This window comes from Microcaecilia unicolor, chromosome 12 (genome assembly GCF_901765095.1).
Source record: "Microcaecilia unicolor chromosome 12, aMicUni1.1, whole genome shotgun sequence".
Classification (NCBI taxonomy): Eukaryota; Metazoa; Chordata; class Amphibia; order Gymnophiona; family Siphonopidae; genus Microcaecilia; species Microcaecilia unicolor.
Window position 1 is genome coordinate 92,330,808 of NC_044042.1, and position 20,637 is coordinate 92,351,444.

The window sequence follows — 20,637 nt, forward strand, 5'->3', positions numbered from 1 at the left end:
TGCTGAATTATGCGACCTGGTTTTCAACAAGTGGAACCAGGGATTACAAAGACCACACTGGTTTTGGGTGTAAGCAAGCTCAACATTAGGACTGGCCACAAAATGTCTCTCTCTCATGGAACTTGATAACCTGCATCTATGTAAGAAATCCGATGCAGACTGTATGAAGGAGAGACTGAGACATTGCAGAACCACCCACTGGGGGGCGCAAAATCTACTGCAATTCCCTAGTTCCCGGCAGGGGGCGTTCTCCATCAGGCAACATCGCTTGAGCGCCCCTTCGGCTCCTCTCGGCAGCGCCCGGATCCCTTCCTTCGTCAAAGCTTGGCCGGCTGTCGCTCGGCATTTTCCGGCAGCTGTTCCGGAGGCTCCGACCCTTTCCGGCAGCGTTCGGCTGTTTCCGGCCCGGCCTCCCCGGTAACGGTCGCTGTGAGTTTAAATGAGCTGCGGCCGGCTGGGCCTGAGGTGCTGTGGGGTCCGGGAGCGCTTGTGAGGCAGCGTGGCCGCAGGATGACGGTACTCCAGGAACCCGTCCAGGTGAGGAGGTAGCGGCGGCTGGCGCTGGGCCCTGGCTTGGCTGACAGCGCAGTCCTGGCCTGCGCTAGCCGGTGCGGGAGCTGCTGCTGTTGCCGCCGGCCTTTACGCCGTCTCTGCACGCGGCTTCCGGTCCCTCGAGACAACCCACGGTTACGACCGGTAGTTTCCAGTCGCTCTGATACCTGCTGCTGTCAGTCACAGGAGTAGTTGCTGGGTAGGAGCAGAGATGAGGGGCGGGGGAGATTGGGGTCCGACAACAAGCTGTGTGGGGAGATAAGAGTTATGGAGAGGGGATGAAGATGGGGAAGAGCTAAGGTAACCAAGACTGAACTAGGCAAGGTGTTGTAATTTGTAAATACTAGGGGTGCACGGTCAGCCATTGGGGTGGAGCAGGTTAGTGTGAGTTGTGGGGTCAAGTCTAGGGCCCAGCATAGCTGGAACAGGTTAGGCTCGATCGGTAGTGAGGGGAGTGGGTCGATCTGGCAGTGGTGATGGAAAGGGTAGAGTCGGTATAGTTTTGATACTGTTTCACGGTAGTTCGGTTATTAGGTTTCAATTATTTTACTGTTGTTATACTCTTAAAATTGTAAGTTTTATGTTAAACTGTTCCAGCTGTACACTACCTTGGGTGAATCTCTTCATAAAGGTGGTTAATAAATTCCAATTAATAAATAAAGATGAGGAGATAAGGTTAGTTACAGGGAAGGGTTAATAATCAAGATGGGGGTGTAGAGTTGTGTCAGTCATCGAGGAGGTTAATGGGGGGGGGGGGGGGGGGTGCTAGGGCAAATCATTAAGAGATAGGGTGATGGCAAAGGTAATGACTGTCATGGTGTATGGAGAATAGAGAGAAGCCAGGATTTGAGGGGGTGGTGGAGGGGAGCCTACCCTAGTGGCTGAGAACCAGAGAAGCCAGGGTTCAAATCGTCATGCGATTGACACTCCTTGTGGCCTTGGGCAAGCCGCTATCTCACTGCCTTAGGTACCTGCTTGGATAATCTTGGGGCACAGACAAGTTTGTACCTGAATACTTAATACTATACAGTGCTGTGTATGTCTAATAGTGCTATGGAAAACATGTGTGGTTACTGCTGGGTTGGGTGATACTGGGTCATTCATTATAGGTGTAAGTAGGAATGTGGGGTTAGCAATGAGAGTGATGAGGGTACATTTTGTCATAGGAGAGCAGTGATAGTGTCAGGGGTGAGGGTTGGCTATTGTAATCTAATGATCTCTTTCAGGATTAAATAAGTGACACTTGTTGGGTGTTATTAGGAAGGGTATGGAGTCCAGGTGTGCGGATGTTATAATGCCGTTGTATCGCTCCATGGTGCGACCGCACCTGGAGTATTGTGTTCAGTACTGGTCTCCGTATCTCAAAAAAGATATAGTAGAATTGGAAAAGGTACAGCGAAGGGCGACGAAAATGATAGTGGGGATGGGACGACTTTCCTATGAAGAGAGGCTGAGAAGGCTAGGGCTTTTCAGCTTGGAGAAGAGACGGCTGAGGGGAGATATGATAGAAGTGTATAAAATAATGAGTGGAATGGATTGGGTGGATGTGAAGCGACTGTTCACGCTATCCAAAAATACTAGGACTAGAGGGCATGAGTTGAAGCTACAGTGTGGTAAATTTAAAACGAATCGGAGAAAATTTTTCTTCACCCAACGTGTAATTAGACTCTGTAATTCGCTGCCGGAGAACGTGGTACGGGCGGTTAGCTTGACGGAGTTTAAAAAGGGGTTAGATAGATTCCTAAAGGACAAGTCCATAGACCGCTATTAAATGGACTTGGAAAAATTCCGCATTTTTAGGTGTAACTTGTCTGGAATGTTTTTACGTTTGGGGAGCGTGCCAGGTGCCCTTGACCTGGATTGGCCACTGTCGGTGACAGGATGCTGGGCTAGATGGACCTTTGGTCTTTCCCAGTATGGCACTACTTATGTACTTATGACACTTGAAATCAGTTTAAGGACCATTTCTTATGTTTCCTCATTAAAGCCTTAGCGAATAACTAGTGGGTTCCTTTCTCAGTTCTGTGTGAGTTTATCATCATGTAGGACATCATGCCGCTCCTATATACTACTAATCTCTGTTCTCAGTAGATGCAGATTCACCATACTTTTCCAATAGACAAGATTGGGGTGGCGGGGGAGCCTTAGTAAATCAAGCCCTGGGCAGTAAGTATGTACTACACACCTGGCCACTGAGTTGTCATCCTTCATGCGAGTTTAATGGCAAACCTTTTTGTGTTTGGTGAAGAAAAGCCAACCTGGAAGACACCGACTTGATGACATGGCTGCCAGTTGATGGCTGTTGCTGTGTGTTTATTCCATAACAATACAGAACAGTTTATGGTTTTATTATTTTTTAAAATTCTTATAGTTTATTAAATTCTTAATATACCACCTAAAGAGGGGATGCACAAGGCGGTTTACAAAGGCACATGAGTAGATAAGAATAGCAGTATTCTGGACTGATTATATGAGCCACTTTTATATCCTGTCATTTGTTTTCTTTGTCCCACGTGATTTCCAGATCCTACATGATCTTTGATTGTACTCTTCTTTTTCTGCCATTAAGCCTTTGTGCTTGTTCTTGATTTATTGAACATAGATGCCATGCTCTCTGAAGAAAGGCCATCCTTTCTCAACTACATTGTCACTTAGAACTTTTTTTAATGAAAAACATTTCTAATTGTGCATTGTTTTGTACCTTTGAGGTGTGTATTTCCTTTCTCTTGTCCATATGATGCATTTTTAGGTACTTGTCTCACCTCATAGGGTGGGTGATGCATTTTCTCCACAATTTTGATAAGCCTTCTCTGTTTACCTCTGGGGGAAGGCCGACAGCTGCTCAAAAGCGCATGATTTGGAATAAGGTATCTTTCAAAGATATCGCCAAAACAAGAAGATAGGGTATCCCGATAGTGAGGTTGCAAAAGAGACCATAGTAGACCAAAATAAAAATTGGACAAAAGATTGCAAATTAATACTGTCAAGTACTGGGCATGATGTAAATAGGATCAACAAATATGGTTTGAAATGTCTATATGCAAAGATTCAGGTATTTCCTGACCTAGCAAGATGTACACAAAAGAGGAGAAAAGAATTCTTGATGTATAAATCAAGAATTCTTAAATTAGGAGGTACTTTTTTGCTAAAATTTCCTTGTAAATGTCATGTCTCTTTTGAATTGGCAAATTATATTTTCTTTACCCCCAAGAAACTGTTAGAATTTATTGAATCAAGAGAAAGGGTTGTACCACTTCCGTAAACTATTGAAGACTCATCTCTTTGAGAGAACTTACTGCAAGGATCAAAAAACATGAAGTCCACACACACTAAGAGAAATGTATCAGTACACTCTCTTCTGAGTTCTCTTCCCCCGTATTCTCACCACACCTAAATCTCTACCCTCTTGTTATTGTTTTATCGCCCTATCAATTCTCCATTGTTACATTACATTGTTCTACTCCCCATACTGTATTTCGACGTCGACTTTGTCTTCCCATAACTCTTCACTATGTAACCTATAATCGTAATGCAACAAATTGTACTTCCACCATTCACAATATATTGTAAGCCACACTTAGCCCGCAAAAAGGTGGGAAAATGTGGGATACAAATGCAATAAATAAATAAATAGATTTGCCTTTCTATTTAGAAATGCTGTTACATTGGGTGCAGACATCTGATCTTTCTCTACCGTTTTGTAATTTAATTATTAAATTTTAATTTTAATATTAATTTTAATATTAATTTGCAATCTTTTGGAGTGGAGGAGTGGCCTAGTGGTTAGGGTGGTGGACTTTGGTCCTGGGGAACTGCGGAACTGAGTTCGATTCCCGGCACAGGCAGCTCCTTGTGATTCTGGGCAAGTTACTTAACCCTCCATTGCCTGCCACATTGAACCTGCCACGAGTGGGAAAGCGTGGGGTACAAATGTAACAAAAAAAAAAAAATTAATTTGCCATATATGTTTTAATTATTTCCTAGTTTCTTCATTTAAAATTATTATGGACAAAGTTAAGATGAAGATTTCTATGCTATATTATTATTTGATATAAGTATATATTGCCTTTTGTTTTATGATTGCTGATATTTTCAAACATTTATGTTTGTTGATATAAATGTAAAATTAATAAACATAAAGAAAAAAGAAATGTCTATATGCAAATGCCAGAAGCCTAAGAAATAAGAGGGGAGAGTTAGAATATATTGCATTAAATGAAAAATTAGATATAATAGGCATCTCTGAGACCTAGTGGCAAGAGGATAACCAGTGGGACACTGTCATGCAGGGGTACAAATTATATCGTAGTGATAGGGTAGATCGAATTGCTGGAAGGGTGTCATTGTATGCTAAGGAGGGCATTGAATCAAAGATTGAAAACTCTGCAGGAAACGAAACACATTGAAATTACGCGTGTAAAGGGGAAAAGTAGTACTACTACTTATCATTTCTATAGCACTACCAGACGTACGCAGCGCTTCACACTTGAACATGGAGAGACAGTCCCTGCTCGATAGAGCTTACAATCTAATTATGACGGACAGACAAGTAAGGGATAAGGGTTAGGACAGACAGGACATATCAAGGATAGGGGACAGTTGAAGGTTTAGGAGTTAAAAGCAGCATCGAAGATTTAGCTTAGATTTGAAGATGGCCAGAGATAGTGATAGTGATAGCAGTGTACTACTGTCTGCCTGGCCAGGATGAACAGATGAATGTAGAAATGTTATCAGAAATTAGGGAGGCTAACAAACTGGGTAACACAATAATAATGGGTGATTTCAATTACCCCGATATTGACTGGGTAAATGTAACATCAGGACATGCTAGGGAGGTAAAATTCCTTGACAAAATCAAGGACTGCTTTATAGAGCAGCTGGTACAGGAGCCAACAAGAGGAAAAATCTAGACCTAGTCCTTAGTGGAGCGCATGATCTGGTGCGGGAGGTAATGGTGATGGGGCTGCTTGATAACAGTGATCATAATATTATCAGATTTAATATTAGCTTTGGAGAGAGTATACACAGGAAATCTAATATGTTAGCATTTTAACTTTCAAAAAGGAAACTATGAAAAAATGAGAAGAACCGTGAAAAAAAAAAACTTACAGGAGCAAATATATTCCGTTTATTAAAAAAGAAGGGAGGAAGACCAGACGACAGCCGGCATGGTTAAAAAGTGAGGTGAAGGAAGCTATTAGAGCTAAAAGAAAATGGAAGACTGAAACGACTGAAAATAATAAGCAACAGCATAAGGAATGTCAAGTCAAATGCAAAGTGCTGATAAGGAAGGCAAAGAGGGACTTTGAAAAAAAATTGCGCTGGAGGCAAAAACATATAGTAAAATTTTTTTTGGTATGTTAAAAGTAAGAAGCCGGCAAAAGAATCGGTTGGACCGCTAGATGACCAAGGGGTGAAAGGGGCAATCAGGGAAGACAAAGCCATAGCGGAGAGATTAAATGAATTCTTTGCTTCGGTCTTCACTGAGGAAAATTTGGTAGAGATGCCTGTGCCAGAAATGATATTCAAAGCTGACGAGTCGGAGAAGTTGAATGAAATCTCTATAAACCTGGAGAGTGTAATGGGGCAATTTGACAAAATGAAGAGTTGCAAATCTCCTAGACCAGATGGTATTTATCCCAGAGTACTAATAGAATTGAAAAATGAACTTGTAGAACTATTGTTAGTAATATGTAATTTATCTTTAAAATCGAGCATGGTTACTGGAAGATTGAAGGGTGGCCAGTGTAACGCCAATTTTTATTTAAAAGGTTCCAGAGGAGATCTGGGAAATTATAAACCGGTGAGCCTGACGTCAGTGCTGGGTAAAATGATAGACTATTATAAAGAACAAAATTACAGAGCATATTCAAAAGCATGGATTAATGAGACAAAGCCAACATGGATTTAGTGAAGGGAAATCTTGCTACATTTCTTTGAAGGGGTGAACAAACGTGGATAAAGGTGAGGTGGTTGATATTGTGTATCTGGATTTTCAAAAGGTGTTTGGCAAAGTACCTCATGAAAGACTCCAGAGGAAATTGGAAAGTCATGGGATAGGAGGTAGTGTCCTATTGTGGATTAAAAACTGGTTAAAAAATAGAAATCAGAGAGTAGGGTTAAATGGTCAGTATTCTCAATGGAGAAGGGTAGTTAGTGGGGTTCCCCAGGGCTCTGTGCTGGGACTGCTTCTTTTGAACATATTTATAATTGATCTAGAGATGGGAGTAACTAGTGAGGTAATTAAATTTGCTGACGACACAGTTAAAATGTGAAAAATTACAAGAGGACCTTACGAGACTGGGAGATTGGGCGTCTAAATGGAAGATGACATTTAATATGATCAAGTGCAAAGTGATGCATGTGGAAAAGTGGAACCCGAATTATAGCTATGTCATGCAAGGTTCCACGTTAGCAGTCACATACCAAGAAAGGGATCTAGATGTCGTTGTTGATGATACGTTGAAACCCTCTGCTCAGTGTGTTGTGGTGGCTAAGAAAGCAGATAGAATGTTAGGTATTATTAGGAAAGGAATGGAAAATGAAAATGAGGACGTTATAATGCCTTTGTATTGGTCAATGGTGCGTCCAAACCTCAAATATTGTGTTCAATTCTGGTCACCGCATCTCAAGAAAGATATAGTGGAATTAGAAAAGGTACAGAGAAGGTCGACAAAAATAGTAAGGGGGATGGGATGACTTCCCTATGAGGAAAGACTAAAGCGGCTAGGGCTCTTCAGCTTGGAAAAAAGGCGGCTGAGGGGAGATATAGAGGTCTATAAAATAATGAGTGGAGTGGAACGTAGACATGAATTGTTTATTTACTCTTTCCAAAAATACTAGGACTAGGGGACATGGAATGAAAGTACAAACTAGTAAATTGTAAAACAAGTCTGAGAATTTTTCTTCCCTCAGTGTGTAATTAAGCTCAGGAATTCGTTACCAGAGAATGTGGTAAAAGCTTAGCAGGGTTTAAAAAAGGTTTGGATGGCCTCCTAAAGGAAAAGTCCATAAACCATTATTAAAATGAGTTGTTGAAAATTATTTATTTGGATTTATTTACCGCCTTTTTGAAGGAATTCACTCAAGGTGGTGTGCAGTAAGAATAGGTCAAACATGAGCAATAGGCAATTACAGCAGTAAAAATATTCAAATAAGACAAAGTACTAGTTACAATGTGAACACAATATGTAATTAGTAGAGCATTATAATTGATAGTGAAGGGTAAAGCAAAGATGTAACATATAGATAGGTAAGACAGTAGGAAGAGTTAGAAAGTAAGGTGACTGATTTAAAGAAGTTGCACATGAGCACGGAGAGATGGTTAAATATTATCACAGCAAGGGTAGGAGTAGATAAACATGTCCTGCTGCAGTATATGCAGTCCGAGTCACTCCTTGTGTGTGTGAGTGAGACAAGCAAGTTAGTTACTTTTTCCATTAAAGGCCTGGTTGAAGAACGAAGCCTTTCAGGCAGTGCATTCCAGAATGTGGGGGCTACTCTGGAGAAGGCTCGCTTGCTGTTATCACATTGTGTAGTGTCTTTTGGAGAGGGTGTAGTTAGTGAAAGTCCTTGGGAGGATCTTAGTGTCCTTGGTGGTGTGTGGAGGATCATCCTATTTTTCAGGTACTCGGGGCCGTTTCCTTTCAGGGCCTTGAATATCAGACATAGTTTTAAATTTTGCCCTGTATTGCACTGGTAGCCAAAAGGTTTTTGCAAAAATGGTGTGATGTGGTCACGTCGCTTGCAACCTTCTATGAGTCTTGCTGCTGCGTTCTGAATCAACTGGAGCTGGTGCAGGCCCTTTGTAGTCGGACCACTGTATAGTGCATTGCAGTAATCCAGTCTTGATGTTGTCATGGCATGCACAACTGGGATAAGGTTTACCTTCTTGATGTAAGGAGAGAGGCAGCATAGCTGTTGCAAGTAGTAGAAGCAGCTGTTGAAGGTTGCTTGGATTTGGGGAATCAAAGTAAGTGTTGAATCTAACTGTATTCCAAGGTTCCTGACTTGTGATTTGAGGGGGAGTTCATACTTCCCAAAAGGGATTTTGATATCAGGTATGTATCCACTTGTGTTGGGGACCCAGAGAAGCTCAGTTTTACTTGGGTTCAGGCAAAGTTTGTTGTGGTTAGCCCAATCTTGAATTGATGTTAGACAGGTAATCAGTTTATTCAAGGCTGTAGGTAAGTCAGATTCAATGGGTATGAGTTAGCTGCACATCATCTGCATAGATGTAGAACTGAGTGTCCATTGATTGAATCAGCTCTGCTAGTGACTTCAGGTAGATATTGAACAGAATAGGTGACCGTATCAATCCTTACATACATAGTAGATGTATCCCCATTTGTGAGCACCAGATCCAGCATCGCTCCCTCCCTCGTGGGTTCCGTCACCATTTGTCTGAGCAGAGCACTTTGAAAAGCATCCATGATCTCTCTACTTCTTTCCAATTCCGCAGATGGAACCTTCCAATCTACATCCGGCAGATTGAAATCTCCCAGCAACAGCGCCTCTCTCTTCTTTCCCAACTTTTGAATATCTGTGATCAGATCTTTTTCTAGTTCCTCCAATTGTGTCAGAGGTCTGTAGACAACACCCACGTGGACAGAGGTTCTATCATCTCTTTTTAAGGTGATCCATATCGCATGTTCCTTTCCCCAGGTCTCTGTCATTTCAGTCGCTGCGATATCATTTCTCACATACAGTGCTACTCCTTCACCTTTACAACCATCTCTATCCATCCTAAATAGATTATAGCCTGGTATGTTTGCATCCCATTCATGGGAACCATTGAGCCATGTCTCCGTGATTGCAACAACATCTAAGTTTGCCTCCAACATCAGGGCTTGAAGGTCATGAACTTTATTGCTTAGACTGCGAGCATTTGTGGTCATCGCTTTCCATCTACATTTCAGTGGAATTTTTATCTTTTGTTTAGTTTCTTGTTTAGTCTCACTTCCTGCTGTGTTGGTAAGTAGTGATTTGCTAAGATTGTTGTTTTCATTGCTTTCTTTTCTACTGACGCATCTTGTCTTTAGCTTTAGCTGGGGGTGACCACTTGAAGTGAACTGCCTTCATATACCACCCCCGCCTTCTAGTTTAAATGCCTAGAAATATATTGTCTGAATTTCTCCCCAAGGATTTTTTTCCTGCCACAGTGAGATGCAGCCCATCGTTACAGTATAGTCTTTTGTTCTTCCATGTATTGCCCAATCCTCCTATGTACCTAAATCCTTCTTGGTGACACCAGGCTTTGAGCCAGCTATTGAAATTCTCAGTACTTTGCAATCTTTTCTCTCCCTTTCCAAAGGTAAGTAGTACTTCAGAGAAAGCTATTGTTTGTATCAAAGGTTTTAACACCTCTCCCAGCTCCTGAAAAGCTCTCTGCGTGGCAAGTGGGCTATTACTGGACAAGTCGTTTGTTCCCAGGTGGATAACATCAACAGTGTTTGACTCCTTAGTTTCTTCTCTGATTATAGAGATTATTTGCTTGGTACTCCTGGTAGCATGGCCCCTTGAACTGTTTCAAAGTTAATGCCTCTGATAATGGAATCCCCTAGTAGCAACAGTTTCCTGGTATGAGTTTCAACATTAGTGATTTGGGGGTGTCTTTTCTCTTTGGGTACCTTCATATCTTTTTGTTCCACCTTCATTGCTTTTTCTTCCGCCTCAATTCTATTTTTAGGAATATCACAGTGCTGTAATGGAGCAAAAGAATTCTGTAGGGGCAACACTTGTGAGGGCGGATGCTTCTGTGCCACATAACGTAGTCTGCCTGAGCCTACCGTGAACCATCTATTCTTAGATGGTTTTATCCTTTGAGGCAGTGGTGAGAAGTTGGTATGATTCTGTGCAGTCCTAGAAGCTGCTTTAAGGCATCCAATTCCTGCTTTACTGAGCTCCTGTTCTAAACTAGCAAGCTGAAGACAGACAGGACAAGCCTTAAGTCTCCAGATGATTGGCCTTGAAACTAAAGCACCACAATTATTACAGAGAATAAAAGTCATCCTGATTGGTTGAAATGGGTATGAACAGGTGTACTGTGATGGTGTTAACAGTCTGCAAGATTGCCTGTGTGTGACTGAGGAGTAAAGTTAATGAGTTTTGGCTTGTCTGTATATGACTGGAAAACCCTGGGGTGGGTGGGATGTGGGGAAGGTGGATGGGACTATAAGTCCCAGTGAGTCAGCCAAGTGCTATATCAAAAAAGGTTCTCTAGGTATGACCAGAAATGATAGTCTGATCAAAGAATTTTCAGTTGATTTAACTTTCAAATTCCACTAGAATATAAACGTTCCTTCAGTAAATAAACCTAAATATTCCCAATAATTATAGCAGTTTCATCAGTGTAAAAAGCACATTTATAACCAGTTGGGAGACAAAGTTTGTGGTTTTGCCTAGGATGGGCAGAACCTTTCCACAAAGTTAGAGTGCTACAGGACCAGAAGCAGTTAGAAAAGTGCATCCTCTATCAGAGCTAGGCAGAAAAGAAAGGAGGGTATTATTTTTTGTTGTTTTTGTCTTTTTGGGAGGGGGAGCAGGGTTAGAAGACAGAGAAGTGCACCACAGTACAGATTCACAGGACAAATTAAGCAATAAGCATTAAATTAAAGAGAATATCAGGTAGCTAAACCTATAGCCTAAAAGTTGAGAAATTTAGAATAAAATAATCCGAAATCATTTAGCAGTATTTTGGTTCAGGTCCAGCACATGGAATGCTACAAACAAAGTGGTCTGTGTCTCCCTATTCAGAGCCCAACCCGCCTCCTGCTGTGCAGATGATTACCTCACAGTGAGTCAGCCAAGTGCTGTATCAAAAATAAGTTCTCTAGGTATGACCAGAAATGATAGTCTGATCAAAGAATTTTCAGTTGATTTAACTTTCAAATTTCCACTAGAATATAACTTTCCTTTAGTAAATAAATCTAAATATTCCCAATAATTATAGCAGTTTCATCAATGTAAAATGCAAATTTATAACCAGTTGGGAGACTTAAGTTTGTGGTTTTGCCTAGGACATCTGCCAGTTGAGGTTCAAGTACAGAGAACATAGTTGTATCAGGTGATTATAAAGAAGAGAATGGCACACATCCTTGCAATATATCCAGCTGCAAACTATGCCAAAACATTTCACAGGACCCCACAGTCATTCACAAAGGAAAAATATTCAACATCAAGGAATCCTTTACATACTCATCTTCCAATGTGGTATACATCATTCAGGGTAAAAAAAAACGTGACGAAGGATGCTATATTGGAGAAACAAGCCAGATGCTAAAGACAAGGTTTAATTTACATAGACATCATATGAAAAATGCCAGTGCCAGCCAGGATGTCACGCCTGTGGGTCGGCACTTTACAAAACCAGAACACTGTACCAGTGATTTCATAGTAAGAATCCTGAAAGGTAACTTTAAAACAATACAGGAACGTAAGACCTTTGAAGTCAGAGTGATTAAATATTATGACACCCACCAGACAGGATTTAACAAAGATCTGGGTTTTCTAGCCCATTATAAACCATAGAAATGTACTGCTTTGTTTGTCACCCTCCTGTCTCCATGCATATCTCCCTGTCTTTCACCTATCTACCCCCATCCTGTTAGACTGCCACTGAAATGCTTTGATGTTTCACTTATATATATTGTCATCCCTTGTCATCAGCAGCAGATGAAGCCATTACGTATGGGTTGTGTCCATCAACCAGCAGGCGGAGATAGAGAGCACTCAATTTTTCACAGTGCCTCATGGCCAGCTAGCTCCACTGCCTCTTAAGTATTTTCTATCTCCCCAAGCAGGGTGGCTGCAGCTTCTTCGAGCTCCATCAAAAATCTGCCTGGGGGTGGCTCCTGGCTTGCCAGTTGTTAGCCGGGGTGTTAGAGGCTATAGCAGCTTCACTTTGAAGGCACATAGGTCAGCTCTTTCCCTGCCTTACCCATGCCCCCGTGGATGTGGACATATTAGCTTGCTTTTCCCTGTCCTTTCCCACTCAGTGGATGCAGGCACATTGGTTCGCCTTTCCCTGCCTTTCCCACTTATCTGAGCCTCCGGAGTGTTTTTATTTACCTCTTTTTGCCTCTGCTTTCCTCACAGCATTAAAAATAAATAAATAATTAAAGTCGCATCGCGCTTTAGCGCAGCGATCTTGGAAAAGAGGTGTTTTTTTTTCCTTGAGATTCTTCTGCAGGACCGGAGCTGTGATACTCGGTCTAGTGAGGTAAGAGTGTTTTTTGACTCCTCCGGGGTGGGCCCGCGATCGGGATGTTTTTGGTGGCGCGAACCGCCATTTTTGAATTTTACCGCCGTTTTCGGCGATGGCTGCGGAGACTGTAAAGCGCTGTTCTAAATATGGCAAGCGCAAATCAGCAGCTGGGCTCTGTAATTCGTGCTGTACAGACGGTAGAGCCAGCCCGAGCATGGTGAGCGGCGATCTTTTGCACTCTGAGCTGGCAGCGGACGCCATTTTGGATTTTCCACATGGCGTGGCCTCCATTGCGACGGAAAGCCCTGAATCCGAGGGGGGGGGTCCTCTGAGTGAGGCTAATAATAGAGCTGATAGCCCTGGGCAGGATCCGGGCGGTCAGGGAGCGGTTTTGTCCCCTGATTTTGTTTTAATGCTGCATAGGGCGTACATGCTTAAAAGAGCTCTTCCACAGGGTTCTTTGGACCCTCTGCCTGCACCACCCCCCCCCCCCCCCCCCCCCCCCCCGGTGGATCCTGGCCTTTTGGAGTTGGCTTTGCCTGTTTCTTATCCTCCTGATAAACGCAGAAGGGCTAATTCCCCTTCTGAGTGTGGCGCACCCCCCTTTTTCCACCTCGTGGTCTGGCTGTGAGGATTCTGAGGGGTCTGGCAGAACTTCTTGGGCTGAGGAGCCAGAGTCGGGTGCAGAATTGCCACAGGAGCTTGATGATTCGTCTGCGGTGAGGATTTTCCACCGCAAGGAGCTGCTGGCGCTTATTTCAGATGCCTTACAAGCCCTCTCGATTGAAGATCCTGGGAGTGGCACAGCCTACTCTGTTAACCAAGGATGGCTAGTACCAGAAAGCCTGCTCGAGTGTTTCCTTTGCATGACTCCATCCAAGAGCTTATTTCAGCTCAATGAGCTGACCCCGAGGGACCTTTGAAGGTTGCCAGGGCTATGGGGCAATTATACCCTCTGAGTGAAGAACATTTGGCTCGCTTTGCAATGCCTAAAGTGGATGCCCTGGTCACGGCTGTGACAAAGAGAACTACTCTCCCTGTTGAAGGAGGTGTTGCCCTGAAGGATATTCAAGACCGCAGGCTTGATTCAGCTCTGAAGTGGTCCTTTGATTTGGCAGGTCTCACTGTTCGGGCGTCTGCATGCAGTTGTTATGCTGCTAGAGCCTGCCTGGCTTGGTTACAGCAGGCAGTGGAACAGCCCGGTGATGGAGCGGAGACCTTATCTGAAGTGGCTCCTCGGATGGAGTCGGCCTTGTCCTTTTTGGCTGACGCCCTTTATGATATGGTCAGAGCTTCGGCTAAACAAATGGCTGTAGCAGTGGCGGCTCGCCGCACTCTTTGGCTACGACATTGGGCGGCGGACATGGCCTCTAAGCAAAGGTTGGTGAAGTTGCCCTTTCAGGGCCTTCTCCTGTTTGGTGAGGAGCTGGAAAACATTGTTAAAGGCCTGGGGGATTCCAAACCTCAGCGCTTGCCCGAAGATAGGCCGAAGCCTTCCTCTAAGGGTCAGGCGGTCCGCTCCTCTTACAGACCTCGCTTCCATGATCAGGACCTCTGATCATCTTTTTGTGCTGTTTGCAGGTCCTCGCAGAGGGTCTTCAGCGTCTAAAGCCACTATTCCCCGTTGGCTCAAAGAAGCTATCTGTTCAGCATATCTGCTGTTTGGCCGCCTGAAGCCTTTAAGGCACATTCCACAAGAGCGATTTCCTCTTCCTGGGCGGAAACTGGAGCACTATCTCTTCATGAGATTTGCAGTGCTGCAACATGGGCTTCTAAGCTCTCTTTCGCCCGATATTACAGGCTGGATGTGGCTGCCAGGAGGGATGCGCGTTTTGGAGCACAGGTGCTAGCGCGTGGTGTGGCTTGTTCCCACCCTATTTAGGGATTGCTTTGTTACATCCCATACGTAATGGCTTCATCTGCTTGATGACAAGGAAGGGAAAATTTAGGTTCTTACCATGATAATTTTTTTTCCTTTAGTCATAGCAGATGAAGCCATGAGCCCTCCCTGTATGATTGTCTGTATTGCAGTGATTCTGATTTTAGGTGCTGTTCTTATTTCCTGAAGTTATCTTCCTTGGGGAGTCAGAAAACAGTCTTCAGGATTCTTACAGTTATAGGAGGATGAGTTTATTCCCTCCGTTTATACAAAGTGGAGGATGAGTTCATTCCCTCCTTTTTTGGAGTTTATGCCCTTGTTAAGGGGCCATCGTTTGCTGTGAGGAAAGTTCATGTTATTCCCATTGTGGTTTGCCATACTGCTTTGGAAGCTTCAAATACTGAAGAGGCAGTGGAGCTAGCTGGCCATGAGGCACTGTGAAAAATTGAGTGCTCTCTATCTCCCCCTGCTGGTTGATGGACACAACCCATACGTAATGGCTTCATCTGCTATGACTAAAGGAAAGAAAATTATCATGGTAAGAACCTAATTTTCCCATCCATTACGAATGGGTGTGTTCACCTACCAGCAGGGGGAGATAGAGAACACTGAAAGCCATAGTGCCTCTAGGACGGCTAGCTCCATCTGCCTCTCAGTATTTCTCTATCTCTCAGCAGGGTTGGACGCAGCTTGTTCAGCTCCTTGAAGATTCTGCCTGGGGTGGCTCCAGTGCTTTTGCCAGTTGTAGCAGGGGTGTTGTGGCTAAGTGGAGCCCACTTGAAAGGCACCTAGGTTCGCCCTTTCCCTGCCTTACCCTTCCCCCTGTGTGGATGCAGACATATAGGTTCGCCCTTTCCCTGCCTTTCCCACCCTCTTCTGCCTCCGGAGTGCCTCTGTAGCTGTTTGCCTCCAACTTTCTTCACAGCGTTAAAAAAAAAAAAAAACACGCTTTTCAGCGCTGCTATTTCTGAGGCTTTTCCTGACTGTGCAGCGTGACCGGAGCTCGTGGACTCAGTCCTTTGAGGTAAGAGTGGTACTCAGCTCCTCTGGGGAGGGCCTGTGAACGGTGTTCTGATCGGGGTGATTTTGGCGCGAAGCCACCATTTTGAATTTTATTCCGCTGTTGTGGCAAGCGCAGATCAGCGGGGCTCTGTAAAACGTGCTGTTTAGACAGTAGAGCCAGTACGAGCATGACGAGTGATGATTCTTCCCGCTCGATGGAGCTAGCAGCGGGCGCCATCTTGGAAGCGCCGCATGGCTCAATCCCTGCAGTTGCGGAGGAGTCTGAGAGCAGAGGGGCGCCTCGGGCCGTTCCCAGTGGCTCCTAATTCGGAGACGGGAGGTCAGGGTGAGTGTTTTTTTTTTTTTTTTTCTCCCCCGAGTTTGTGTTTTAGTTTACATAGAGCCTTCATGCTGAAAAGAGTTCTGACACTGCGTTGCTACCTGGTTCCCCTCCGACTGATGATGGCCCGGGGCTGATGCCAGACGTGGATGCCCCAGAGCGTTGGATGCACGCTAGGCATAGACGGGTAAATTCCCTGTCGGAGAGTGGCACTCCCCCCCCCGCTGGTAGCCGGGCTGTGGGGACTCTGAGGGATCTGGCAGGCCTTCGTGGTCTGAAGAGCCAGAGGAAGGAGCCGGTTTGCCACTGAATCTGGATGATCCCACTGCGGTTCGGATTTTCCATCGTGATGAGCTGCCAGCACTTATTTCTGATGCCTTACAGGCCCTCTCTATTGATGACCCTGTTCAAGGTGAGGCCTCCTCTGGCAATCCGAGGATGGCGAGTACTAAGAAGCCTGCTCGTGCCTTTCCTTTGCATGACTCCATCCAAGAGCTTATTTCTGCTCAATGGGCTGACCTCAAGGGGCCCTTGAAAGTGGCCAGGGCGATGGGGCATCTTTACCCTCTGAGTGAGGAGCACTTGGCCCGTTTTGGGATGCCTAAAGTGGATGCCCTAGTCACGGCAATGACAAAAAAGACCACCCTTCCTGTAGAGGGAGGGGTCGCCCTGAAGGACATTCAGGACCGGCGGCTGGAATTAGCGCTAAAACGGTCCTTTGAGATTTTGGGCCTAGCCTTAAGGGCGTCTGTTTGCAGTTCTTATGCTGCTCGAGCCTGCCTCTCTTGGTTACAACAGGCAGTGGAACAGCCCGTGGATGGTGCGGAGTCCCTCGCTGAGGTTGCACTGTGCTTGGAGTCGTCCTTGTCATTTTTAGCTGATGCCCTCTATGATCTAGTCAGAGCTTCAGCTAAACAGATGTCTGTGGTGGTGTCTGCCCTCCGCCTTCTGTGGCCAAGGCATTGGGCAGCTGACATGGCCTCTAAGCAAAGGCTGGTGAAGTTGCCCTTTCGGGGCCTTCTGTTATTTGGAGAGGAGTTGGAGAAGATTGTTAAAGACCTGGGGGATGCTAAACCCCAGCGGTTAACTGAGGATAGGCCACGGCCTTCTTCCAAGGGTCAAGTGGTTCTCTCCTCCTCCAGACCTCACTTCCGTGAAGCTAGAAGGTATCGCCCGGGGTGCTCTGCTGGGTTTACTCAATGTGCCCGCTTTCAGCAAAGGAACTCCTTTCGCTCGGACAAACGCTCTGCAGCGGCCAGTTCAAGGCCTGGAGTTCATGGGCGACCCTCTCAATGATGGTGCGCCGGCCCACTCCTCGATTCCCTCTTTCTCGACGAGTGGGTCAAGATTACCTCAGATCAGTGGGTTTTGAATCTGATCAGAGACGGCTACAGACTGGAATTTTCTGCCCCGGTGAGAGACGTGTGTTTGGAGTCCCGATGCGGCACTGCCGACAAACGGGCGGCGATAGAGGAGACCTTGCAATGCTTGTTGCACATGGGAGCGGTGATCCCCGTGCCTTCTTCTGAACGCGGCTGCGGTCGTTACTCCATTTATTTTATGGTGCCGTGAAAAGGCGGGTCTTTTCGGCCCATTCTCGACTTGAAGAAAGTCAACGAGTCACTCAAAGTGCGGCATTTCAACAGGGAAACCCTGCGCTCTGTCATTGCGGCGGTTCAGCCAGGAGAGTTTCTCATGTCTCTGGACCTGAAAGAAGCTTACTTGCACATCCCTATTTGGCCCCAGCACCAACGGTTTCTCCGGTTTGTGGTGTTGGGAAAACACTTTCAGTTTCGGGCCTCGCCACAGCTCCCTGAACCTTTTCCAAGGTAATGGTTGTAGTAGCTGCCTTTCTCAGGCGAGAGGGTATCCGGGTTCACCCGTACCTCGACGACTGGCTCATCAGAGTGGACTCTGCAGAAGAGAGTCGTCATGTAACAGCCAGAGTGGTCTCAGTACTGCATTCTCTGGGCTGGGTTGTCAATATATCCAAAAGTCACCTGACCCCCTCTGTCTCTAGAGTATTTGGGGGTTCGGTTTGACAAGGCCTTGGGGTTGGTTTTTTTTTTACCCGAGCAAAGGAGATGCAAGCTTCAGACCCAGGTCCGTCTGCTCCTGAGGATGCCTCGCCCGCGAGCTTGGGACATTGTCCAGCTCTTGGGGTTGATGATGGCCACCCTAGAAGTGGTGCCTTGGGCGAGAGCGCACATGAGGCCACTGCAGTGTTTCCTGCTACAACGTTGGTCTCCCATATCCCAGGATTATCAGTGCAGACTCAGTTGGCTCCCTGCGGCCCGATTCAGCATGAAGTGGTGGCTCTCAGATAGCAAGCTGCGGCGAGGAATGCCGTTAGCACTCCCCGACTGGTGTCTGGTGGTAACCGATCCCAGCCTGAAGGGCTGGGGAGTTCATTGCCAGGAGAGGCATGCCCAGGGTCTGTGGACACTCCAAGACTCGAAGTGGTCCATCAATCGCTTGCAGTTAAAAGCAATTTTCCAGGCGTTGCTGGCCTTTCAATCGACCTTGGAGGGATTGGCTGTCAAGAGTGCTGTCGGACAATATGACGGCAGTGGCCTACATAAATGGTCAAGGCGGAACGCAGTGCAGAGCACTGGCCGTGCAGGCCGCTCAGATTTGCCACTGGGCCGAGCTGCATCTACAGTTCCTGTTAGCAGCTCATATTGCAGGTCAGAGCAACGTGCAAGCCAATTATCTAAGCAGACACCACATCAACCCAGCGGAGTGGGAGTTGGCAGACAAAGTGTTCCTTCAACTCTGTGCCAAATGGGGAACGCCCGTAGTGGTTCTGATGGCGTCAAGCACAAATGCCAAAGTCCCGTGCTTTTACAGATCCTCGCATGGCGGGGTTGGATGCCTTGTCTCAACCCTGGCCTCTGGGCCTTCTATATGTGTTCCCGCCTTGGCCCTTGATAGGGCGAGTACTCCTGCGAATTCGGCTGCACCAGGGAGTGGTGATTCTCATTGCCCCGGATTGGCCCAGGCGGCCCTGGTATGCAGACCTCCGGCGGATGCTGGTGGAGGCTCCTCTTCCTTTGCCTCTGGTACCGAACCTGTTGACGCAGGGCCCGGTAACCATGGAGGATCCCTGCCGCTTTGTTCTTACGGCATGGCTATTGAGAGGGCGCAATTGAGAGACAACGGCTATTCTAACAAGGTCATCTCCACTCTCTTGCAGGCCCACAAGCGGTCCACTTCCGTTGCGTGTGCCCGGATTTGGCGCTAGTTTGAAGCCTGGTGTGTTCCAAAGGCGATCACACCTATGCGGGCTTCTGTCTCGCCGATTCTTGACTTTTTGCAGGATGGTGTGCAAAAAAGCTTAGCCTATAATTCCCTGCGGGTGCAAGTGGCAGCATTGGCATGCTTTCGAGGGAAGGTCGCTGGCCTCTCCTTAGCTGCATATCCAGACATTGCACGGTTTCTTAGAGGGGTGTTTCGGCTCCGTCATCCCGTGCGGGCACCTTGTCCGTCTTGGAACCTGGGACTCGTATTAAAGGCTCTTCAGTGTTCGCCCTTTGAGGCGCTGAGGCGAGCTTTGGAGAAGGATGCGACTCTAAAGACAGTCTTTTTTTGTGGCCATTACATCGGCGAGACAGGTGTCTGAGCTCCAGACACTGTCCTGTCGCGACCCATTTCTGCAATTCTCAGAGTCCGGAGTAACGGTACGTACTGTGCCTTCCTTCCTGCCTAAGGTGGTTTCAGCGTTTCACCTAAACCAGCCTATTTATCTGCCCTCCTTTACTAGGGAGGAGTTTCCGGAATCTTTTGGGCAGTTGCACCTTCTGGATGTGCGCAGGGCTCTGTTGCAGTATCTGCAGATGTCTAATGTGTTCAGGACCGCTGATCACCTTTTTGTTTTGTTGTCAGGTCCTCGCAGAGGGTCTCCAGCTTCTAAAGCCACTATAGCCTGTTGGCTTAAGGAAGCCATTTTTTCTGCATATCTGCTATCTGGCCGGCCTCCGCCTGACGCCTTTAAGGCACATTCCACAAGAGCGATTTCTTCCTCTTGGGCTAAGACGGGAGCACTCTCTCATCAAGAGATATGTGATGTAGCTACTTGGGCTTCTAAGCTCTCTTTTGCCCATCCTTACAGGCTGGATGTGGCTGCCAGGAGGGATGCGCTTTTTGGAGCACAAGTGCTTGCACGTGGTGTGGCTTGTTCCCGTCCTATCTAGGGATTGCTTTGATAAATCCCATTCGTAATGGATTCATCTGCTGCTGCTGACAAGGAAGGGAAAATTAGGTTCTTACCTTGGTAATTTTCTTTCCTTTAGTCACAGCAGATGAATCCATGATCCCTCCCTGACTGACTCTGTTTTGTGTTCAGTTTTTCCTGCAGACATGTTCCCTCATTGGGAGAAGTTGGAAAACAGTCTTCAGGATTTCTGTTCTACTACAGGAGGTTGAGTTCGTCCCTCCTTTGTGTTGTTGCTCCTGTTCTGGGGCTTTCGTTCGCTGTGAGGAAAGTTCATGTTATGCTACTTTGCGATTTAACACTGCTTTGGAAGCTTCAAAATACTAAGAGGGAGATGGAGCTAGCCGTCCTATCAAAATACTAAGAGGGAGATGGAGCTAGCCGTCCTAAGAAGGCACTATGGTTTTCAGTGTTCTCTATCTCCCCCTGCTGGTAGGTGGATACAA

General features: G+C 45.9%; 1 protein-coding gene across 1 annotated transcript in view; it reads left to right on the forward strand.

Annotated features, from left to right (window-relative positions):
* Nucleotides 1–387: 387 nt before the first annotated feature.
* The window catches only part of CDC27 (cell division cycle 27), a 456,933-nt gene continuing 436,683 nt past the window's right edge, over nt 388–20,637 (forward strand). The window contains exon 1 of the mRNA XM_030220526.1: nt 388–537. Coding sequence (XP_030076386.1) covers nt 511–537 — 27 coding nt within the window. The 5' untranslated portion in view covers nt 388–510. The remainder of the gene's footprint in view (nt 538–20,637) is intronic.